This window comes from Kogia breviceps, chromosome 15 (assembly GCF_026419965.1).
Source record: "Kogia breviceps isolate mKogBre1 chromosome 15, mKogBre1 haplotype 1, whole genome shotgun sequence".
Classification (NCBI taxonomy): Eukaryota; Metazoa; Chordata; class Mammalia; order Artiodactyla; family Physeteridae; genus Kogia; species Kogia breviceps.
In genome coordinates this window covers 15,774,918-15,793,232 of record NC_081324.1, presented here as the reverse complement: position 1 = coordinate 15,793,232, position 18,315 = coordinate 15,774,918, and the positions used below count along the sequence as shown (strand labels likewise).

At 44.8% G+C, this 18,315-nt stretch overlaps 1 protein-coding gene across 22 annotated transcripts in view; it reads left to right on the top strand.

Annotated features, from left to right (window-relative positions):
• NEDD4L (NEDD4 like E3 ubiquitin protein ligase) overlaps positions 1 to 18,315 on the top strand; it is a 345,052-nt gene that overhangs the window by 284,506 nt on the left and 42,231 nt on the right. For 13 of the 22 annotated variants that reach the window (XM_059040433.2, XM_059040434.2, XM_067015214.1 and 10 more), the window contains 6 exons: positions 566 to 697; positions 1,199 to 1,318; positions 2,390 to 2,587; positions 8,773 to 8,850; positions 10,268 to 10,322; positions 16,226 to 16,284. In XM_059040433.2, coding sequence (XP_058896416.1) covers positions 566 to 697; positions 1,199 to 1,318; positions 2,390 to 2,587; positions 8,773 to 8,850; positions 10,268 to 10,322; positions 16,226 to 16,284 — 642 coding nt within the window. Of the gene's footprint in view, positions 1 to 565; positions 698 to 1,198; positions 1,319 to 2,389; positions 2,588 to 8,772; positions 8,851 to 10,267; positions 10,323 to 10,427; positions 10,482 to 16,225; positions 16,285 to 18,315 lie in introns of all 22 variants that reach the window. The other 9 variants (XM_067015211.1, XM_067015221.1, XM_067015212.1 and 6 more) reach the window with 3 other exon arrangements.

Genomic DNA, 18,315 nt, shown 5'->3' with positions numbered 1-18,315 from the left:
CAGCAGGCCTCGTAGAGAACAGACTCTGTGTGTGTGTGTGTGTGTGTGTGTGTGTGTGTGTGTGTCCCCGTGCCGAAAGCTACGTAGTGTAAGGGCCCTAAGCTGGCGAAGAATTGAGGAGTAAGCTAGGAGAACATCCCTCTGACAGCTAGATTGAGGAAGCAGTATTCAAGGCATCCCTCTAAGAGTCGGTAACATTTAACGATTTGAAATACCTTTTAGGTTCTACGTGGTTTGACAGTAAAATGCAGCAACTAAAATGAGTTGTCATATTATTCTCTTTCCTTACGATCACGTTGGCAGCAACCCTTTATGTTGAAGGCTGCATGGCCTGGAACTGAGCTTTGTAAGATTTTTGACCCCGTGGCTTGTGTGGGAGTTCATTCCACAGTAGGTTTAAAGCTATTGGAAACCTATTGCTGTTTTCCAGGCACTCATGTTTTCGGTACCATTAGAATTAACTCACTTTGTCTAGCACAGATAATTCTGGGTATGTATTACTTTATTAAGTTGATCAGAAAACAAATGCAAGATATTAAATAATAATGATTTCTTACACAAACAGCCATCAGTGGCCTATGTACATACCACGCCGGGCCTACCTTCAGGCTGGGAAGAGAGAAAAGATGCTAAGGGACGCACATACTATGTCAATCATAACAATCGAACCACAACTTGGACTCGACCTATCATGCAGGTATGCAGATCGCCACACGGCTTATAGTCACAGGCAGTAGAAGCCGAAACGTGCGCGAACCCCACGTCCCTGATGTTTGTGTGTTGTTCTGAAGAACCCACGTTTAAGAAAATTTTTCTCGCAAATGCATTACTTTTAAACATAGTATTTGCCCTAAGGAAGAATTTGGTCCCTGACTCGGTCTCTCCCTAGATGGTCCATTTTAAAAACGCGACGTGAAAGATATTTTCAAAGTAAGAGCCTCCTTATTACAATGGGTAGCGTCCCTCCGAACCCCCTATTTTTCTGAGGCTGGTTTTGATGCCGGCCGGTGATTCATTTTTATCTCCTTGGAGTGTGTTTCCCCGTCCTTCCCCACCATTGTTATGCGCAGTCATTTCCTCCGTGCTTTAAACAGGCCGGACCTCTCATCACCGCTGGTTGTGCTGTGGGGTCCACACTGCAGTCACGCGCGCAGGGAGAGCCTCACACGAAGCTAACTTGTGTTTGCCTCCAACGTAGCTCGCAGAAGACGGTGCATCCGGATCCTCCACAAACAGTAACAACCATCTCATCGAGCCTCAGATCCGCCGGCCCCGTAGCCTCAGCTCGCCAACAGTAACCTTATCTGCCCCGCTGGAGGTGAGAAGGCTACGTCATCTAACTGGGGTCGCGTCTGTCCTGTGACGTCTCCTCATCCTCTCTCCTCTCTGAACCGGGACTTGCGTTTTGCAGCCACCTTCCTCTCTGATACTCAGTCGCTGTGTTCGTGGTGAGGGGTGTCCTTGTACAGCCGCGCTCCATGCTTCCCATCCCTGGACTCACCCGATTCTCACTCTCACTGGGCTGTGGCCGTGGTGGCTTGTACTGGACGTGGGCTCCTCTTTTCAGAACTTTCCCCATTCGTGTTGTGTTTCGCTCCTTACTGCCTGTTGCCTCACGAGACTCTCATAATAGCTCGTATCGGTTCAAATACCAATGCTTACGTTGGGTTTTTAAACATAGCTGTTGCTTTGATCTGGTTTTTTCCCTTTGACCATAAGGTCTTCCATTGTATCAGCCTCCATGTTTCTGATGCCTGTTTGCATCTCTGAGTCACTGCTGGGCATCTGCTTTGCACCCTCCTGTTTGTGTGGTTTTGGGGACATCCCTTAACATCACAAATACCAGAGACTAAACCTCTGAAGTTCTAAACGTGACTGCATCTTAGAGATGGCTGCGGGCTTCTCCAGGCCCGGGTTTAAGATGTTGATAAGTGGGGATGGGCGGTATCTCCTCCAAACTGTGATGTAAATGTCCTGGGTAACAACTATGCGATCCCAGGTGGCTGTCTCCGTTGATAGAGGTTTTTCTTTTCTGCTCTAAAAATTACCAGTCCATCTGCGTTAGACCGTGAGCTCATTAAGAGCAGGGACATGTTCTTCGCCACCTCCTGTCAAATCTGCATCCATAATGCTCACTACAGAACAGTATTTTGGGTACGTACCAAGTAGCTATCAGAGGATGGTGGTTATACGTACTTCATGTTGTTGTGTGTTTAACCAGGAGAAAAACCTTACGGTTCGATTACTTTTAAAAGTAAACCAAGCAGGTTTTTTAGGAGCTTCCCCGTTGTCCCTCTTCAAAGAGGAGCGTTCCATGACCCCCAGGTACACGTCGGCCCCTCTGGACTAGCACCTGATAACACTTCTAATGCTCGTTATTATTCCTTAGGGCGCCAAGGATTCACCCATACGTCGGGCTGTGAAAGATACCCTTTCCAATCCACAGTCCCCGCAGCCATCACCTTACAACTCCCCCAAACCACAACACAAAGTCACACAGAGCTTCCTGCCGCCCGGCTGGGAAATGAGGATAGCGCCCAACGGCCGGCCCTTCTTCATTGACCATAACACAAAGACTACAACGTGGGTAAGGTCACTACTTTTATTTGGCTCCATCTTCATCCTGAGGTCTGGCGTTCATTCCTTTATTTCCTCACCCAGTATCCCTGGTTCTTGCAGAGAAATTTCCTGGCAGTGGAGCATGTCCCCAGAGGGTCTTCTCAGCTTGGTCTAGACTCCGCACGTGGGGGCTGGTGGGGAGCAGGTGACTTTCGGGCACAGGCTAATGGCCGTCTTTGGTGTTGGTGCCTTTTCTTCAGAGCACTCCGGGGAAGCTCCAGTTGTGACCATTTACCATATATGGAAGAAAAGGGTAGTGCTACATATAGCTGGGATTTTGATGTTTCTGCTTCCCATCTCAGGATGCTGTCACCTTATTAGGAATTCTAATCTTTTTAGAAATGATGTTTCTTTGTCACTTTCTTTTTGCATCTGTGTTGACATTACCCATCTTTATTTTTATTTGATGTGTCGTTTTAGTTTTTCCTGTTGACATCAGATAAGTATTTTATGCTCTGTGCTACATTACTTTCTTTTAATTGTGGATCAGGAGGTGTACTAAGGACTTTGTAAATTTGATAGCTCTTTTTTGTGAACATCTTATCACAGTTGGTTATTTCTTATCACAGGGCTCTTCCGTGTGCCCCTGAAATCATGCATGAGAGAGGATCCGTGTATTGTGTTAACCTGAGAAAAATGAGATTAATGAAAAGTACATATGCATCTCTTTATATTCCTCTGTTCACTCTTCCTTTCTTCAGGGGAATCAGTGGTGGCTTATTCAATGTAGCATAGAGTTCTTTTAAAAGTCAGTGGTATTTTTCTACTGAATGATGTCTAGACCAATGATTAACCTGAAATGCGTCCTCACGTTTCTATTTCTGATGCTACCGGAGGTTTGTTTTCCTTCCTCTCCCTTATAATCCCCATCTGATTGTCTGGGTACCGAGTGTAACTCAAGTCCTTCTGTCCTCTGGGCTGCTTGCTCAGAACTGATGGTATGTGAAAGCTGGTTGAGTTTTGGTGATTGTCACTGGCCCTAGCTCTGTGGTCTTGGACCGAGAGTGAACACATGCTTTAAATTCCCATTTCCAGTGTAGACTCCAAGTATACCCAGTTGAAAGAACAGCAGTATCGTGTTAAGGGAGAGACCTGGACCCAAATGGCCTGGACTGTCACTTACACTTTGCCCGTGGTGTGATGGTAATTCAGTCCCTTGAGAATTGGATTAGATGGCCCAGCAGACTCTCTCAGACCTCATGGATCGTGGTACAGCGTGTCTTCACGAGGACAGTCTTAGCATTCGGGGCAGGACCGTGCCTATTATCTGCAAGACATTGAACATCCTTGGCTTCTGCCACCGCATCCTAATAGCCACTGTTGCCCCCCTCCCCACCCCATCCTAGGGACAACCCAAAAAGCTCCCACGCGTTTCCCAACACCCAGTAGTGAGAACCACTCCGCTTGTGAAGGAAAGGAATAACCTGCCAAGAGAATTTATCATTCAGATCTGGTAACGTTCATTTGGTAAACGCGTCACTACTGCTAAGGCATATATGATAACATGGAGCTTTGAAGGTAAGATTACAGGTTTGTGGCAAGATGAGAGTAAAAGATAGGTCGCTCCTTGGGAAATAGAGTGAGAGAGATTGATTTGAAAATCTTTCTTCCCTCATGAACATAGAACCTGTAGCAGTCCTGTTACTGTACCCATTTCTACTTACTACAGCACTGCTGGGATTTCAGTTCCTCAGCCAGACATGGGAGCTCCAGAAATAGGGGTAAATACTGTAAAAGTAGATGGATTAGTGTATGGAGCCACTGCGGCTTGCCAACATGAGCTATGATTTTAGTAATTTGAACTAGCTTAGTAATCAAATCCCCTAACCTTTTCACAGCCTTTCACACCACAACTGCAGTGTAATTGCAGCTGGGCAGATTTTATTTAAAATAGCACCAGCTTTATTTATTGCCTGCATCGGTGCTGAATGAAACCCAGTTTGAATTTTCAATTGCCCCTTTCCACCAGATACTTGTGATTCACTGCTTTTACTGATTTAAAATTTTAATTGGTTAAAACAACATTTTGTTGCTGCTGCTGTCATTGAAAATCCTTAAGGTAACAACTGGGAATTCCACAAACCGCCGCCAGGCTTCTCCTCTAACTCGGATGTGCTGACACAGCCGTGCTAAACAAAGGCCCATACAAAATTCTCGCTGTGGAACGCAGGCTTTAAATTGCTTGTTTATTTTGACAAACGGTGGAAGGATGGAGAGAACTGTAAAGATAATTTTCGGCTTAAAACCTGTGTTGAGTTTGTTTGGGGGTTGCTTTGTTTGTTTTTTAAAGAGAGAACAAATAAGAGAGAACAGCTATTCTTAGATTTGAGCATTATCATAGGAAAAGGAAAAAAAAAAAAAATTGGTCAGACAGGTTGAGAATAATGAAAATTGTACTTCTTCCCCCAGCACCCTGTGTCCTCTTGATTCTTGCACTAACCAGAAGCAGGAAAAGGTTCAGGCCAGCATTTCCCTCATATACATTGATAGAGGAAAATTCCCTTTGAAGTCTATTTATAGAACACGGCCTCTCGCACACACACAAATAATGGAGGCCGTGTGCCAGCCGTCTATCAGGAATAAAGTCTGACGTAGCACATGAGCACCACGTCGTCCCCACCTGGGTCAGGCGGGCTGTGGATGCCCGGTAGAGACCACCGGGAAGCTGAGGAGAGATGGCAGGAGGGCTTTGGCTCATGCGTTCCTCCTGCGGAAGAAGCAGCTCAAAGCATGTGTGTGAGAGTATATTTATGTCTTTTACCGGACAAAGCCTTGGCTTATTTTTGTAGCAACAAAGATTATACCTCAATTAAGTTTCAGGTTTGTTTTCTACCCAGGTCCAAACTAATAAAACTCACTGTAGTCTAGCCCTGGTGGTTGTTCCCTTCCAGGATCGAAAAAGCACAGTTGTCTTTTCAACTAGCCAGCATGCCCATATTTTATATATTTTAAAATGATTCCACGAAGAAACTTTTGGTGGTTTTTTTTGGGGGGGGGCCGAGCGGCATGTGGTATCTTACTTAGTTCCCCGACCAGGGATCGAACCCGCGCCCCCTGCACTGGAAGCGCAGAGTCTTAACCACAGGACCACCAGGGAAGTCCCCAAAGCCTTTTTTTTTTTTTTTTAATTAATTAAATAAGATGTTGATCTTTGCCTTCCGTTTAAAAACGTTTTCAACTGTAATTGTGGGACGCAGTTGTGAAATACCGATACAATTGCGAAGGAGTGCCCCTACTGTGCTGAGGAAAGGGAGAAACAGCCAAGTGTGTTGTGTATTTTATTCATTCACGTTTGTATCGTTTGAGACCCTGTTAGGATTCCAGCTGACTGTCATTCCTAAAGCTCCCAAGTCCTGTGGGGCCTTGGCTGCCCTTCTCCCGCTCATCTAGCTGCCCCTCGGTCATTCAGGGGATTCCGTGGGAGGGGGTGGGTTCCATACTGCCCCCCAGGCTTAGCCCGCAGAGTTTGATGGATGGCAGCTGCTGCCGTTATTTTGATTTTTGCTGGAATAATAAAATCACGTGAGCCCTAGGGGCCTCCAGCCCTCACATTCTGTGAATTCCGGGTCTCCCCGCAAGGCCATTTTACCAGACCTGTGAAATTGAATTTATTTTATGCCTCATATGCTCCTTCTATCCTCTGTCACTTTTCTGTAATTTCAGCTTTTTTCTTTCTTTCTTTCAATCACCAGCTCTTTACCAAAAGGGCCGATTGTCTTTCACGGTAGCCTGTGAGTGTGATTCCAAGGCATGGCTGGCCTCGCACGTAGCATGCAGAAGCCCCTGCCCTCACCCACGGAATAGCAGCCTCAGCCTTTCTCTGATCCCAGCGTGAGCAGTGGCTGTGGTCTGCCCGAACTTGCCCTGCGGTGGCGGCATTACCTGGGCCAGCCCAGAGCTGGCCTTGGGTAGCTTTAGTGGGGTTTGGGGCTCTAAGGTTTTCCTTGGTCCATGGCCAAGAGATCACAGATGTTTACTCAGATTATCAGCTTTTTAGACCTTCTAAATCCTAAATCTACCTAGCATATCTGTTTACACTGTAGGTGTTCCAGTATACTACAGAATACTGGACTATTTTACGCCTCTCATGAGCAAAGCTTGATTCGTATGCGTGTGATTCTTCTTGTCATTCTTGCCAGCTCCAAAAATCTATCACTTTGGGGCTTCCCTGGTGGCGCAGGGGTTGAGAGTCCGCCTGCCGATGCAGGGGACGCGGGTTCGTGCCCCGGTCCGGGAAGATCCCACGTGCCGCGGAGCGGCTGGGCCCGTGAGCCGTGGCCGCTGAGCCTGCGCGTCCGGAGCCTGTGCTCCGCAACCGGAGAGGCCACAACAGTGAGAGGCCCGCGTACCGCAAAAAAAAATAAAAAATAAAAAAAAATCACTTTGTTACTATCCCTTGATACTAATGGTTTAGACTGTTAACCTGGGGAAAATAATTTTAAAGCTTTATCGAGGTATACTGCACATACCATACAGTTCGTCCATTTAAAATAATACAACTGAGTGATTTTCAGACCATCACACATGGGTGCAGCCATCACCATAATCAGTTTGAGGCCGTTTGCATCAGCCCCAGAGAAAACCCCATACCCATGAGCTGTCGCTCTCTGTAATCTACGAGATGTTTAATACAGCCTCGGTATATAATCATATGTAATTTCATATCTCCAAACAAAAGTGACTTTATTATTTTCCAAGTTTTATACCAACTATTTCATTTTCTTGCTGACTTGGGAAAATGCTGAGGCAGAAAACCTTTTAGCAGTTTGACAGCAACAAAGGCTGTAACATTAATGAAATAAAGGTTTGTTTTTTTTTAAGGTTTTAGGGGTTTTTCTGTTTTGTTTTTTATTATCTTAGCCTTATTTGGTTAATAGTGTGTTATTCTGAGTTTTATCATTTTGTTTTCTAATCTTTTGTGTTTCAAATAGGGATTCTCTAAGTTACACTGCAATTTATTTATTTATTTATGGCTGTGTTGGGTCTTCGTTTCTGCGCGAGGGCTTTCTCTAGTTGCGGCGAGCGGGGGCCACTCTTCATCGCGGTGCGCGGGCCTCTCACTGTCGCGGCCTCTCTTGTTGCGGAGCACAGGCTCCAGACGCGCAGGCTCCGTAGTTGTGGCTCACGGGCCCAGTTGCTCCATGGCATGTGGGATCTTCCCAGACCAGGGCTCGAACCCATGCCCCCTGCATCGGCAGGCGGATTCTCAACCACTGCGCCACCGGGGGAGCCCTACACTGCATTTTAATTGGGTCTGTATAAGTGAAGGACAGCTGCCAGACTCCAAACCAGAACCTCTGGGCAAGTTCTCGATCTCTGTGAGACTCCGTTTCCTCATCTAGCGGAGCAGAGATTACCTGCCCAACCCCTTAACAGGGTGGTTGCAAGATCATACACCTGACTGCTCTTTGTAAGTTATAAAGCATGACCCACGATGTCAGAGTATGTATTTTTCTGTCATTGGTTCTGTGTGGTATCTTATGAAGCATATCCCTTAAGAAAAATATTTTGTAAACCTTTAAGATCTAATTTGTGGAACTTGATCAAGAGTCCCAGTAAAGTTCTCCCACAGGGATGCGACTCCGTGATGTTGCCAACTAACTCGGGCAGGACATGCCTGGACAGTCAAACCAGATGCAGATTTTCGGCTTTAGCTCAAGAGAGGGTGGAAGGGAGCAACCGCAGACCCAAGTGCTGACGGAATGGGTGTTTCTAACAGGCTAGCTGCCCTCAGCCCGAGCTCAGCGTCCGCAGGGAGCCGTACGACCAGTGTCCTCACTCCCTCTCTGTGCGGTAGATCCTCCTCGTCTTCCCTGGCATCCTCTACTCTGGTCTCCATGGTAACATCACTGCTGGAACCCTCTTCCTCTTCACCTGCTCAGGGTCTTGCGGAAATGGTTAACCTTTTACTTAAACATTCTCACTCTCCTCTTTTCATCAAGTTCAAGGAGGAAGAGTAGAATCTTTTGGGAGAGATGGTCAGCCAGGCCTCCTCTACAGAGGTGGGGTCCTCCCCTCCCCGCTGCAGCAGCCCGCCCCCCCCCCCCCCCAGGCAACCTGCTTGCTGTGCAACACACACACCTCCAGAAGGGGAGGACCAGTACCGCTCACAGATATCACTCCTAACGTCTGCCTTTTACATTTTTCTTGCAGGAAGACCCACGCCTGAAATTTCCAGTGCATATGCGGTCAAAGGCATCTTTAAACCCCAATGACCTTGGCCCTCTTCCTGTGAGTACACTGGAGACACACGGACCAGTCTGAAAATGTTTACTCATTCATGGGCCCAATGTTGATAGGGAAGCCCTGTGACCTTCTCTTTCTCCAGGCGTTTTGAGTCCCCTTGGTCTGTCATTTCTTAACAGAATTCGGGTGTATGACTGAACTGATAGCTCATACAGTTCACACCACACCTAGCTCTTCTGAAAGAGGTTTCTGAATGGCTGACTGCTAGTGAAAGGTAGACCTTGCAACTAGGATGATGGACGAGGCATTCTCTACAGGTGACAGTTTAAGCAGCACACATTTATTTTGTAACTTAGCAACCAACTGATTTCCATCCATATTGCTGATTTAGTCATAGGAACAAAAATTTTTTTAAAAAGTGGAAGAACAGGGTGTAGGTAATCACAGAAGGTTTCTATAAGTCATTTATCCAGTAGATGTTTTAAATTTTTCTCCCTTGTCAGTGACTGTTTATCTAATTTTTTATTAGTTTGTTCTCTTTTGGCGCCTGAGTGAGAGTCAAGCTATTTACTCCAAGTTAGATTTCGAATGAAACCTTCACCATGCTTTCGTGTTGACCCACCCCCAGTTTTTTAAAAAACCCTTACAGGCTAGAAAGGTGGGGAGATGGAAGGGTGCTGGGAATTTTTTTGGTGGTTGTTTTCCAAGAACCTTTCTGTTGCCTGGTGTATGGTGTATCACAGCAAAATTTGAAGCTAGAAAGATGAGGGTGCAGTCTTTATTCATCAGGTTATACAAATATCCCGCACTCTCCAAATGTTTGGTTCTGGGGTTTAGATGGAAGGAGCCCGCGGAGAGACTGGAGGGAGAGTTTAGTGAGTGAAAGATGGCAGGTTGTCTGGATCTGTTGGATTCTTGACTTTCAGGTAGCAAGTAGGCACAGTTCAGATCATGAACGCATACCAGCCTGATCTTGGGGAAATTATCCAAGTCTCGTTCCTGAGTAATGAGAGTTCCCAGCAGAGAATTTCAGTATTCGACTGTTCAACCACCCGATGACATGAGTCAAGCGTCAGTCTCTCGCATTTTATATCACCCTTCATCCTCCCTTGAGTACTCAATAAATACTCATTTAATTAAATGAGCTATTCGGCCCCAGGCTCAACTGTTTCACAGTGTGCTGGAGTTTCCCTTTGAAGCTTTTGAAATAATAACCCCTGTTTTTCTTGTTCATCATACAGTGAGTGCATCTGAGACTGTAGAACATGTGCTAAAGTGTGTTGCTGGGTGTTGTCATTTGAGTGAGTTCATTTGAAATGTTTCTATTTAGTTTATTCTTTATGTAAAAATGTACCCCAGGGGAGAAGAATAAGAAGGTGTCCTAGAGTCTTTAACTTTTGCCTTTGATTTTGCAACTGCTGGCTAATGTTTGTCATCTCTTCCTCTCTTCCCCTGATCCCAGCCTGGTTGGGAAGAAAGAATTCACTTGGACGGCCGAACGTTTTACATTGATCATAGTAAGTAGGTGCTGTTACGGACGCATAGGTGTTGCAGGTGAAGGGGGGAAATGAGGGTAATTCAGATATGACAGTGAAAGCTGTGTCATTTTACTGTTTGTCTAGGCAGCCAGGTGTTATGTGGCGAGGATGATACCAGAGACTCAGTGCCCTCGTACGGTACTGTGCATTTACCCAAGTTTGCTTTAAAGTAGCCCATTCCAGTTTGATCTTGTGACCTATTAACTGTTTTTTTTTAATCAAAAAAAATTTTTTTGATTGATGACCCCTTGACTTTTGCGCTTTTAATAAATACACTCTGGTAATAGAAAATAAGATTAGAAGTGATGATTATGTCAGAAATCTGTGTATGAGCAGTGCTTGAAGCAGCCGCTACGTTTTTTAAAAGCTGCCTTCAGAGGTCTCAGGGCAAGATGCCCATTCTGACTTATTTTCTATTCACAGCATGTTTCCCTGCACCCAACACACTAATACATGTGCAGTTCTTTTCTTGAGATTATATTTGCTGCAGACATTTGCTCCAGCTCCTATAAATAAATGTGTGGTTTCTCATGCCAACTAAAAGTTAAACTAATAAAGGTTTGCTTTTAGCCAGTGTTGGATTTTTGTTGTTGTTGTTTTCCCCCTTGTTGAAGTGACATTTTCTCCATGGGATCATATTAGTATATCCCTTAAAACTTCTGAAAATGTATATTGAAAAGAAGTCTTCAAGTAGATTTAAAGTTCACATACACGTGTGATCTGGTGGCATTTATCTTTGTTTTCATTTGGTTCATAAACATGAGCATTAAGTCTACACCAGATTTCCCAGCCTCACGTTTTCTTAACTGATTGCATTGGTTAGTTAAGCACGTTGCTGAGCTGACCGGGAAGCGTGGCCTCGAGGGGTCCTCGTGTGGGTGGGGCCTGTCACTGTCTCTCGTTTCAGGGCCTCTTCCTGGGTTCCTAAGCGACCAGTGCATGGTAGAGAGACCTTCGCTTTCAGGCACAGGAGATTGAGGGGTTTTTAGAAATCGAAGTAAGCAAGAAGCCCAACAATTCAGAATTAAACCAAAAGTAGAAGTCCTGTCTGTATTTATTTGCTTAAAATTAGATAGTTCAAAGAACATAGGCCTAGTTTTTGTCTTCGACCAGTAAAAATGCTGATTCTTGCCTACGTTCCAGAATTTTACAGTGAGCATAAAATTGCTGCCATAAATGCTTTAACATATGCGGGTAGCCCCACTTCCTTCCTTCCTGTGCCAGTTATAATTCACTTTCTCAGCAGAATTTGCCAAAATAGAAGAGGAGTCACACTGCCTTTTTCCCACTAAAAACAAAAAATAGTTTCCTTTTCAGTTTCTTCATGCATTACAATTTCAGTTTTCAAAAAGAGGTACGAGTAATACTGAGCATTTTATTAAAGCAAGGTCTTAACCGGTAACACACCCTTGGTCCACCACACGGAGAGTACTTCACACAACACTGTGGCCATGTTCCGGCTGGTGGTCTGATGTCAGGTCAACCTGAAAAGAACTTTATGAAATGTTCTTGATGTACTATAAGGACCCAGAAACAAGAAAAGCACGATTGCAAAGGGCCATCCTAGTATACATTAGAAATTAGAAAAAAATCATGGACTGTTTTTCTGGAGGCGTGCGTAGACCTAGTGTGATATGCGGTAAACGCTTGTTAAATGGTGACTCGGAGTCCACTCACGGAGGGCCAGTGGTGCTGGGGCTGTGTTAGGAAGTTGATGCCCTTGGTTGGAGAGTGGAGAGAACCTGCCCTGAGAGGCAACAGCAGCCGTGCTTCCAGCCTCAGGCCTGCCCAGCTCCTGTTTTCCAGGCGGTGGGAAAGGGCAGTTCCTTGCTAAATGCCTGGGTGGTTCCTTTATTGCTAATCAGTCCCTCCAAGCTCCTCTCAGACATTCCCCCATCTCCTTTCCAGACCACACAGCACTTGGGAGCCTCCCCCTCTTCACTCCTGGGAATCAAACGATAGAATGTAGACCACATACAGAGCCTTGTTGATCTGAGCTATGCCAGCGTGAGATTTGTGATTCTTTACGTGGAGATTAAAATTTGCCTTTGCTCAACTCTACTTTTCAGTATATTTTTACACTTTTACACTGTATTAACCAAATACGGTGTAAATTAGTTGACCAAAGACTGTGTAAGAAGAAGGTCTGTTTAGGAGAGCCTTATTAGCTTACAATGTAACATTTCTGCCAGGTCTCCCGAATTCGTTAACGTTTATTCAATGGAAAGCAATAGGGTGATGTACATATCAATGAAACAGAGTTCAATTCATATGCCTTTTTTTATTTATTTATTTTTTTTTTTTTTTTGCGGTACGCGGGCCTCTCACTGCTGTGGCCTCTCCCGCTGCGGAGCACAGGCTCCGGACGCGCAGGCTCAGCGGCCACGGCTCACGGGCCCAGCCGCTCCGCAGCATGTGGGATCTTCCTGGACCGGGGCACGAACCCGCGTCCCCTGCATCGGCAGGTGGAATCTCAACCACTGCGCCACCAGGGAAGCCCGATATGCCTTTTTTTAAAAAACAAATTCCAGTCTGTGAAAAATGAAGTATATCTGTCTTCTTTAAGACGCTGTATCAGGTACTCAAACCCACTCCAAAACGGGTTTCATTACCTGGAATTTCCTTACCTTCCGAACGAGTCTCTGCTTCCAAACATTTTTCCGGAATCTTATTTCTAGCAAAATTTAGCATCTCATTTTGCTCTCCTGCTGCCTGCAGGACGGAAGCCAGGCCACCCTACTACACCGTTTGCCCGTGAGAGCAGTCATCTTGTAAGGTGCTCAGAGCCGTCCGCCTTCCGCTTCGCTGGGGCATGTGCCTGCACGCTGAATGTAGACGGCAGCAGTGCGCTGGTCTCCTAATTCATTCGGTTTTTTTATTTTCTGCTTCATAAATTCTTGAGAAGTGAGACATTTTCAAGATTTAAAATGTTAAAGATTTAATTTCAGAAGAGCATGAATGCTCAATACTAATCTGCTCTTTAGACTTCTAGATTCATTTGATTGACATTTATCAAAAAGCTCGTATGTCTCAAGCCTGGTGTCAAAGGGTATGGGAAGGTCTTGAACTGAATCCCTACCTCTCTTAGGAATAGTGTAGTTCTTCTTAAAGACCCGATATGCCCAGCCACTGAGTACTTGGCCACGGGCAGTTTATATACAAAGCTAGAAAATAAAATTCCAGGGATGCTGTAAGATCCTGTTTTAATCTTTCCTGCCAGCAGTCTTACCAAACCTGTTAATAGTAGCTAAATGGACTGAGTTTTTTATTCTTCTACTTCATTCTCGCCCCTTTATTTGAAATATTATGTCTCAAAGACAAAAAGCAAGTTTAGGTTCAAAAGTTTTAGGACAAAATGGGTAACTGGCCACCGACAGTCATATGTTGATAATTCTTAAGTGCAAAATTGAGCATTATTGTAATCATACAAGACCCATACGTGGTTCTGAAAGCCTAGACTGTTCTGTTTTCGCCATCAGCTTCATTTGGTCGTTTAAAAAGTCAGGCTCCTGCTCCATGCTGGGAAATGTGTTAAGTGGTGGAGAGGAGGCTGCGGAGATGAACAGCTCCCGGTCCTGGTCCTCAAGGGGCTTAGGTTCTATTAGGGAGTGCCAGGAGGTATTTAAGTATTGTCTTAGGGGAATGAACCAGTTGTTACGTAGAAGTACTTGCTGAGTGTCTGGGCTCCAGCAGTGGAAGAAGGCAGCAAAAGAGCCTTGTAGAACGGGTGACTTTTCAGGTGGATCCCAAATAATGAGTGAGGTTTAGCCAGGCACGCCCCAAGAAGAGCAGTTCTAGGAGGGAGAAAGCGTGCGCAGGTGTGTGAAGCTGTGCACGTGACACCATGTTCACAGGAGCGCAGTGGGGTTGCAGACGGCCGGTGTGCAGATGAGGGTGGCGTGACACCCGCGTTAAGTCAAAGGGAGCCTGCTGCACGGGGACTCGGGTCCCTCCCGCAGCCAGGCGGGAGCACCGAAAGGATGGTGTAGAAGGAGGGACTCTGACGCGGTCAGGTTTGTGCTCTACAGCGGCCATCCCCAGCCTTTTTGGCACCAGGGTCCTGCCTCGTGGAAGACAGTTTTCCCACGGACAGGGGTGGGGGAGGAGGGGTGGTTCGGGGGTGCTGCGAGCGCTGGGGAGCCACAGGTGAGGCTTCGCTCGTGGACCCTCGGCCCCGGGGGTGAGATCCCCTTGGCAGAGCTTCAAAGGAAGTTTTGAACGGGGGTGAGTGAGACTGAGGCCAAGGAGACCTCGAGAGTACTCCAGGGAGAAGATGAGCACTCAGGAAAGAAGCCTTTTCAGAGAGGTGGGGACAGGCGGTGACCACCAGAGTGAAAGGTGAGCAAGGATGGAGGGGAGGGTATGGCAGGTGCCGGATTTGAACACTGGACGGATTGTGGTGCTGTTAATGAAGAATACAGGGTTGTGTGAACCATTTTGCTAGTGGAGGGTTATGGGTCAAATTCTGGCAGAGTAGGGTTTGAGGTATTTCCCAGGGGAAATCCGGGTGCAGTTGTCAAGGATGGAGCCCGAGGTTCCGGTTTGGACAGACGTGTGGGGGTCATCATATGGAGGTAGTAGGTAATTTATTTTTTGGTTTGATGATGGTACCCAGTCTGTATATAGTCCAAGGCAGTTTTTACTCAGCTATATTCTTTTATTTACTTTTCTCCTGTTTTCCATCACAGCAGCAGCTCTTAATTTCGAAAAACTTCTGTCTTCAAAGTAAGGGACCCAAAAATACCTTTTGCTTCTTCCATCAGTGTTCTCTGAAACAGTTGAAACATTTCTTGTAACTTTTCTGCCAGCATGAATCTAGAATTGTCATGTGCTTTGGTAACTTAATTTTAAAACGTTACCACTGCCTTTGTTAAAATAATTATCATACCAGACTTTGAAAAATTCCTGGGATAGTCATTGAAACCAAATTTATTCGTTATTCTTATCAGTCCACTTACAAAGTATACCAGAAAAAAGCAGACTATTCTTCTCAAACAAGTAATTTCCTTTTTTACAAACCAACTTAGATTTCCTAACACTCCAGAGAGAAACCTATTCTTCCCCGTCTACCCTCCCCATACCTTTCATGTGAATCCATTCCTGCCCTCCCCCATATACACACACACAGTAGCATAAAGTCTTTTTAATTAAGGCCCAGTCACAAATCCCAAGTGATCCAGGTAGCTAATGTGTGTTTCCACCTACACCATTGAAGCTAATCTTACTGACATTGACTCATTTGGAAGAAAGAACCACTTCTCACCAGCTTGACCAAAAGGGAACCTTTTCTCTGAAATCCTCCTCTGCTGTATCTAATTCTCATTTTTTGGACTGCCTTAGCTGTTTTGAGTCTTGTGTGCATATGAGTGACACGTGTAATGGATTATTCATTTGTTCAACTTAGGACTTTTAATTGAAAGCCGTTTGCAACACCATAAGCAAAGGAAAGAGTATTTGAAATGAGAAAAAAAAATCATGTGTGTGTGTTAACTTTGGGGGAACTAAAATCTTTTATGCTTTTTTTTTAATTAAATGAAAGTCAACCTCAAGTTATAAATCCTTGAAGGTACAGGGGTTTATAATTGAAATTTCAGCAGATTGCTTGCCCCAAACAGTATGAATAGATGGTTTTACTTTAGTTATGCATTTTTGATTGTTTTTAACTAAACAGTATGGGGGGCCGCGGTGCAGATTGCCTTACAGAGTATATAGTTCTCTTCTAACCCTGAAATACTAAGTTATTTATCCTTGGGAGTCAGGATGGGGAACTGGGGGAACTTTTGGAAAATCCAGAAATAATTCTTTCTGAAACATTTTGGACATGAAATAGATTTGAACTAATAAGCCGGTTTTTTGTTGTTGTTTTTTTTTAATATTTGCAGATAGCAAAATTACTCAGTGGGAAGACCCGAGACTGCAGAATCCAGCGATTACTGGTCCGGTCAGTATTCTCGAGTTCTCACTCTTCAGTATAATATTTTGGTTTCATCTAAACACACATTTCTTGTATATTCCTGCTTACCTTGATGCCAAGGGCCTGGCTGGTGTCCTTGAGAAATTTAACATTACTCCCGTCTCCTACTTCCCGGAATTTCTGGGTGAGGTGGCTTACATTTGCCTTTTCACAGGGCTTTCAATATAAAGGAGAAGAGAATGGTTTGCTAGTGGTAACAAAACTAAACATTCTCTTTTGTCTTTTATAAAAGGGTAGATCAAAAGTATAACAATCAAAATGTCCTCTCTCCCTTTTTTTTTTTTTTTTTTTTTTTTTGCGGTATGCGGTGCGGGCCTCTCACTGCTGTGGCCTCTCCCGCTGCGGAGCACAGGCTCCGGACGCGCAGGCTCAGCGGCCACGGCTCACGGGCCCAGCCGCTCCGCGGCACGTGGGATCTTCCCGGACCGGGACACGAACCCGCGTCCCCTGCATCGGCAGGCGGACTCCCAACCACCGCGCCACCAGGGAAGCCCCCTCTCTTCTTTTTTATATGAAGCAAAACTTGGTCCTGTATTTGTAGAGTTTTAACATTTCTTGAGGCCAAGGGTAGTATATGCATGCGAACAAATTTAAATTGGCTCCTGAATCTCTCCCGGCTCTACAATTCTGCAAAGGTTTGGCGGCGGCGGGGGTGGGGTGTAGCTGCACTCCAGAGCTGGCAGTTACGAATCTTATCTCCGCTGGCCCAGTAACTTTGTCATAGTCCCCTCACGCGTGTTCATAAGGAAGAGTGGCAACCTGGCACTGGTCAGCAGGCGCCTGGTATCAAACACCTGAAAGGAGGCTGTGGAATACTCCAGAGTCTGTTGTCAGTGGTTACATGAGTGCAAGGAGAGACCCTGGAATTGCAGGAACGGTCCTGGAATGAGCAGAAGATTGCAAATTGGGGAATCTTTTAATAACTGGAGGAGCTAAAGGAAGGGAAGTTTGTTATATCAGGTGCTGAGCTGAGACACCAATGGGTATATTTAAAATACTGATTTTGTGGATTTAATCTGATTTGGTTCAAATTACATTTTGAATTACAGGTCCATCTGAAAACTTGAAAGATAATACAGTGCAAACGCACCTTGATACCTGACATCCCTTTAGTTACTTGTTGGATTTGGATTTGTCCAGCTGCTTTGCTTAGCGGTTGATGCAAAGTGCCCAGTGCCACGTGGGTCAAAACAGGCGTCAGCTCCTCTGCATGTAGCTTAACAAACACCTGCCTCCCTATAAGTTAGAGTAGTCACAATAAGTTAGAGTAGTATTTTCTCTTCTCCGTCATGAGAAACAAGGTAAATTCAAGAAATGATGCTGTTTTCAAGCAACAGAAGACTTTTGACATAACGATGAAGCCTTTTCAAATATTTCTATCGCTTATTGATCATCTGTCTTCATGCAACACTGTTAGTTCTTATTAATTACTATTGAAAATTATTTAGCATCATAAATCCAGGTAGATTTGCCCTGAAGAAAGCTCTTTCTTTGTTTTCTACTAACAAAAGAGCCTTGTTTACTCTTTTTTTCATTATTGGTAGTATTTCTTTCAGTAAGAGCACTTGTATTTAGGTAATTATTACCTTAGTGTAGATATTTGGTCTTCATTTTAATTCAGTTCTAAATTTTTGGTAATTTCCATAATGACTTCTTTCTGTCCTTAACTTACAAGTTATTTAGAATATGCTTTTTAGTTTCTGAGACTATGAGAGGGTTTTTACCTGTTTCTTACTGATTTCTGATTATACTGCATTGTGATAATATTGTCTATGGAATATTATCAGATATTTGAAACTTCTTTGGAGGCTTGGCCACTCTTTGTTCATGTTCTTTTTGTGTTTGAAAAGAATGTGTATTCTGTCTTTGTTGGGTATAGAGTTCTTTATATATGTCTGTTAGATCAGGCCTATGGTGTTCAAGTTTTCCATTGCCATGACAACTTTTTTCCTGGCTTCCCTTTATCTAACCGAGTCGGCAGTGTCAGAATCTCCCATG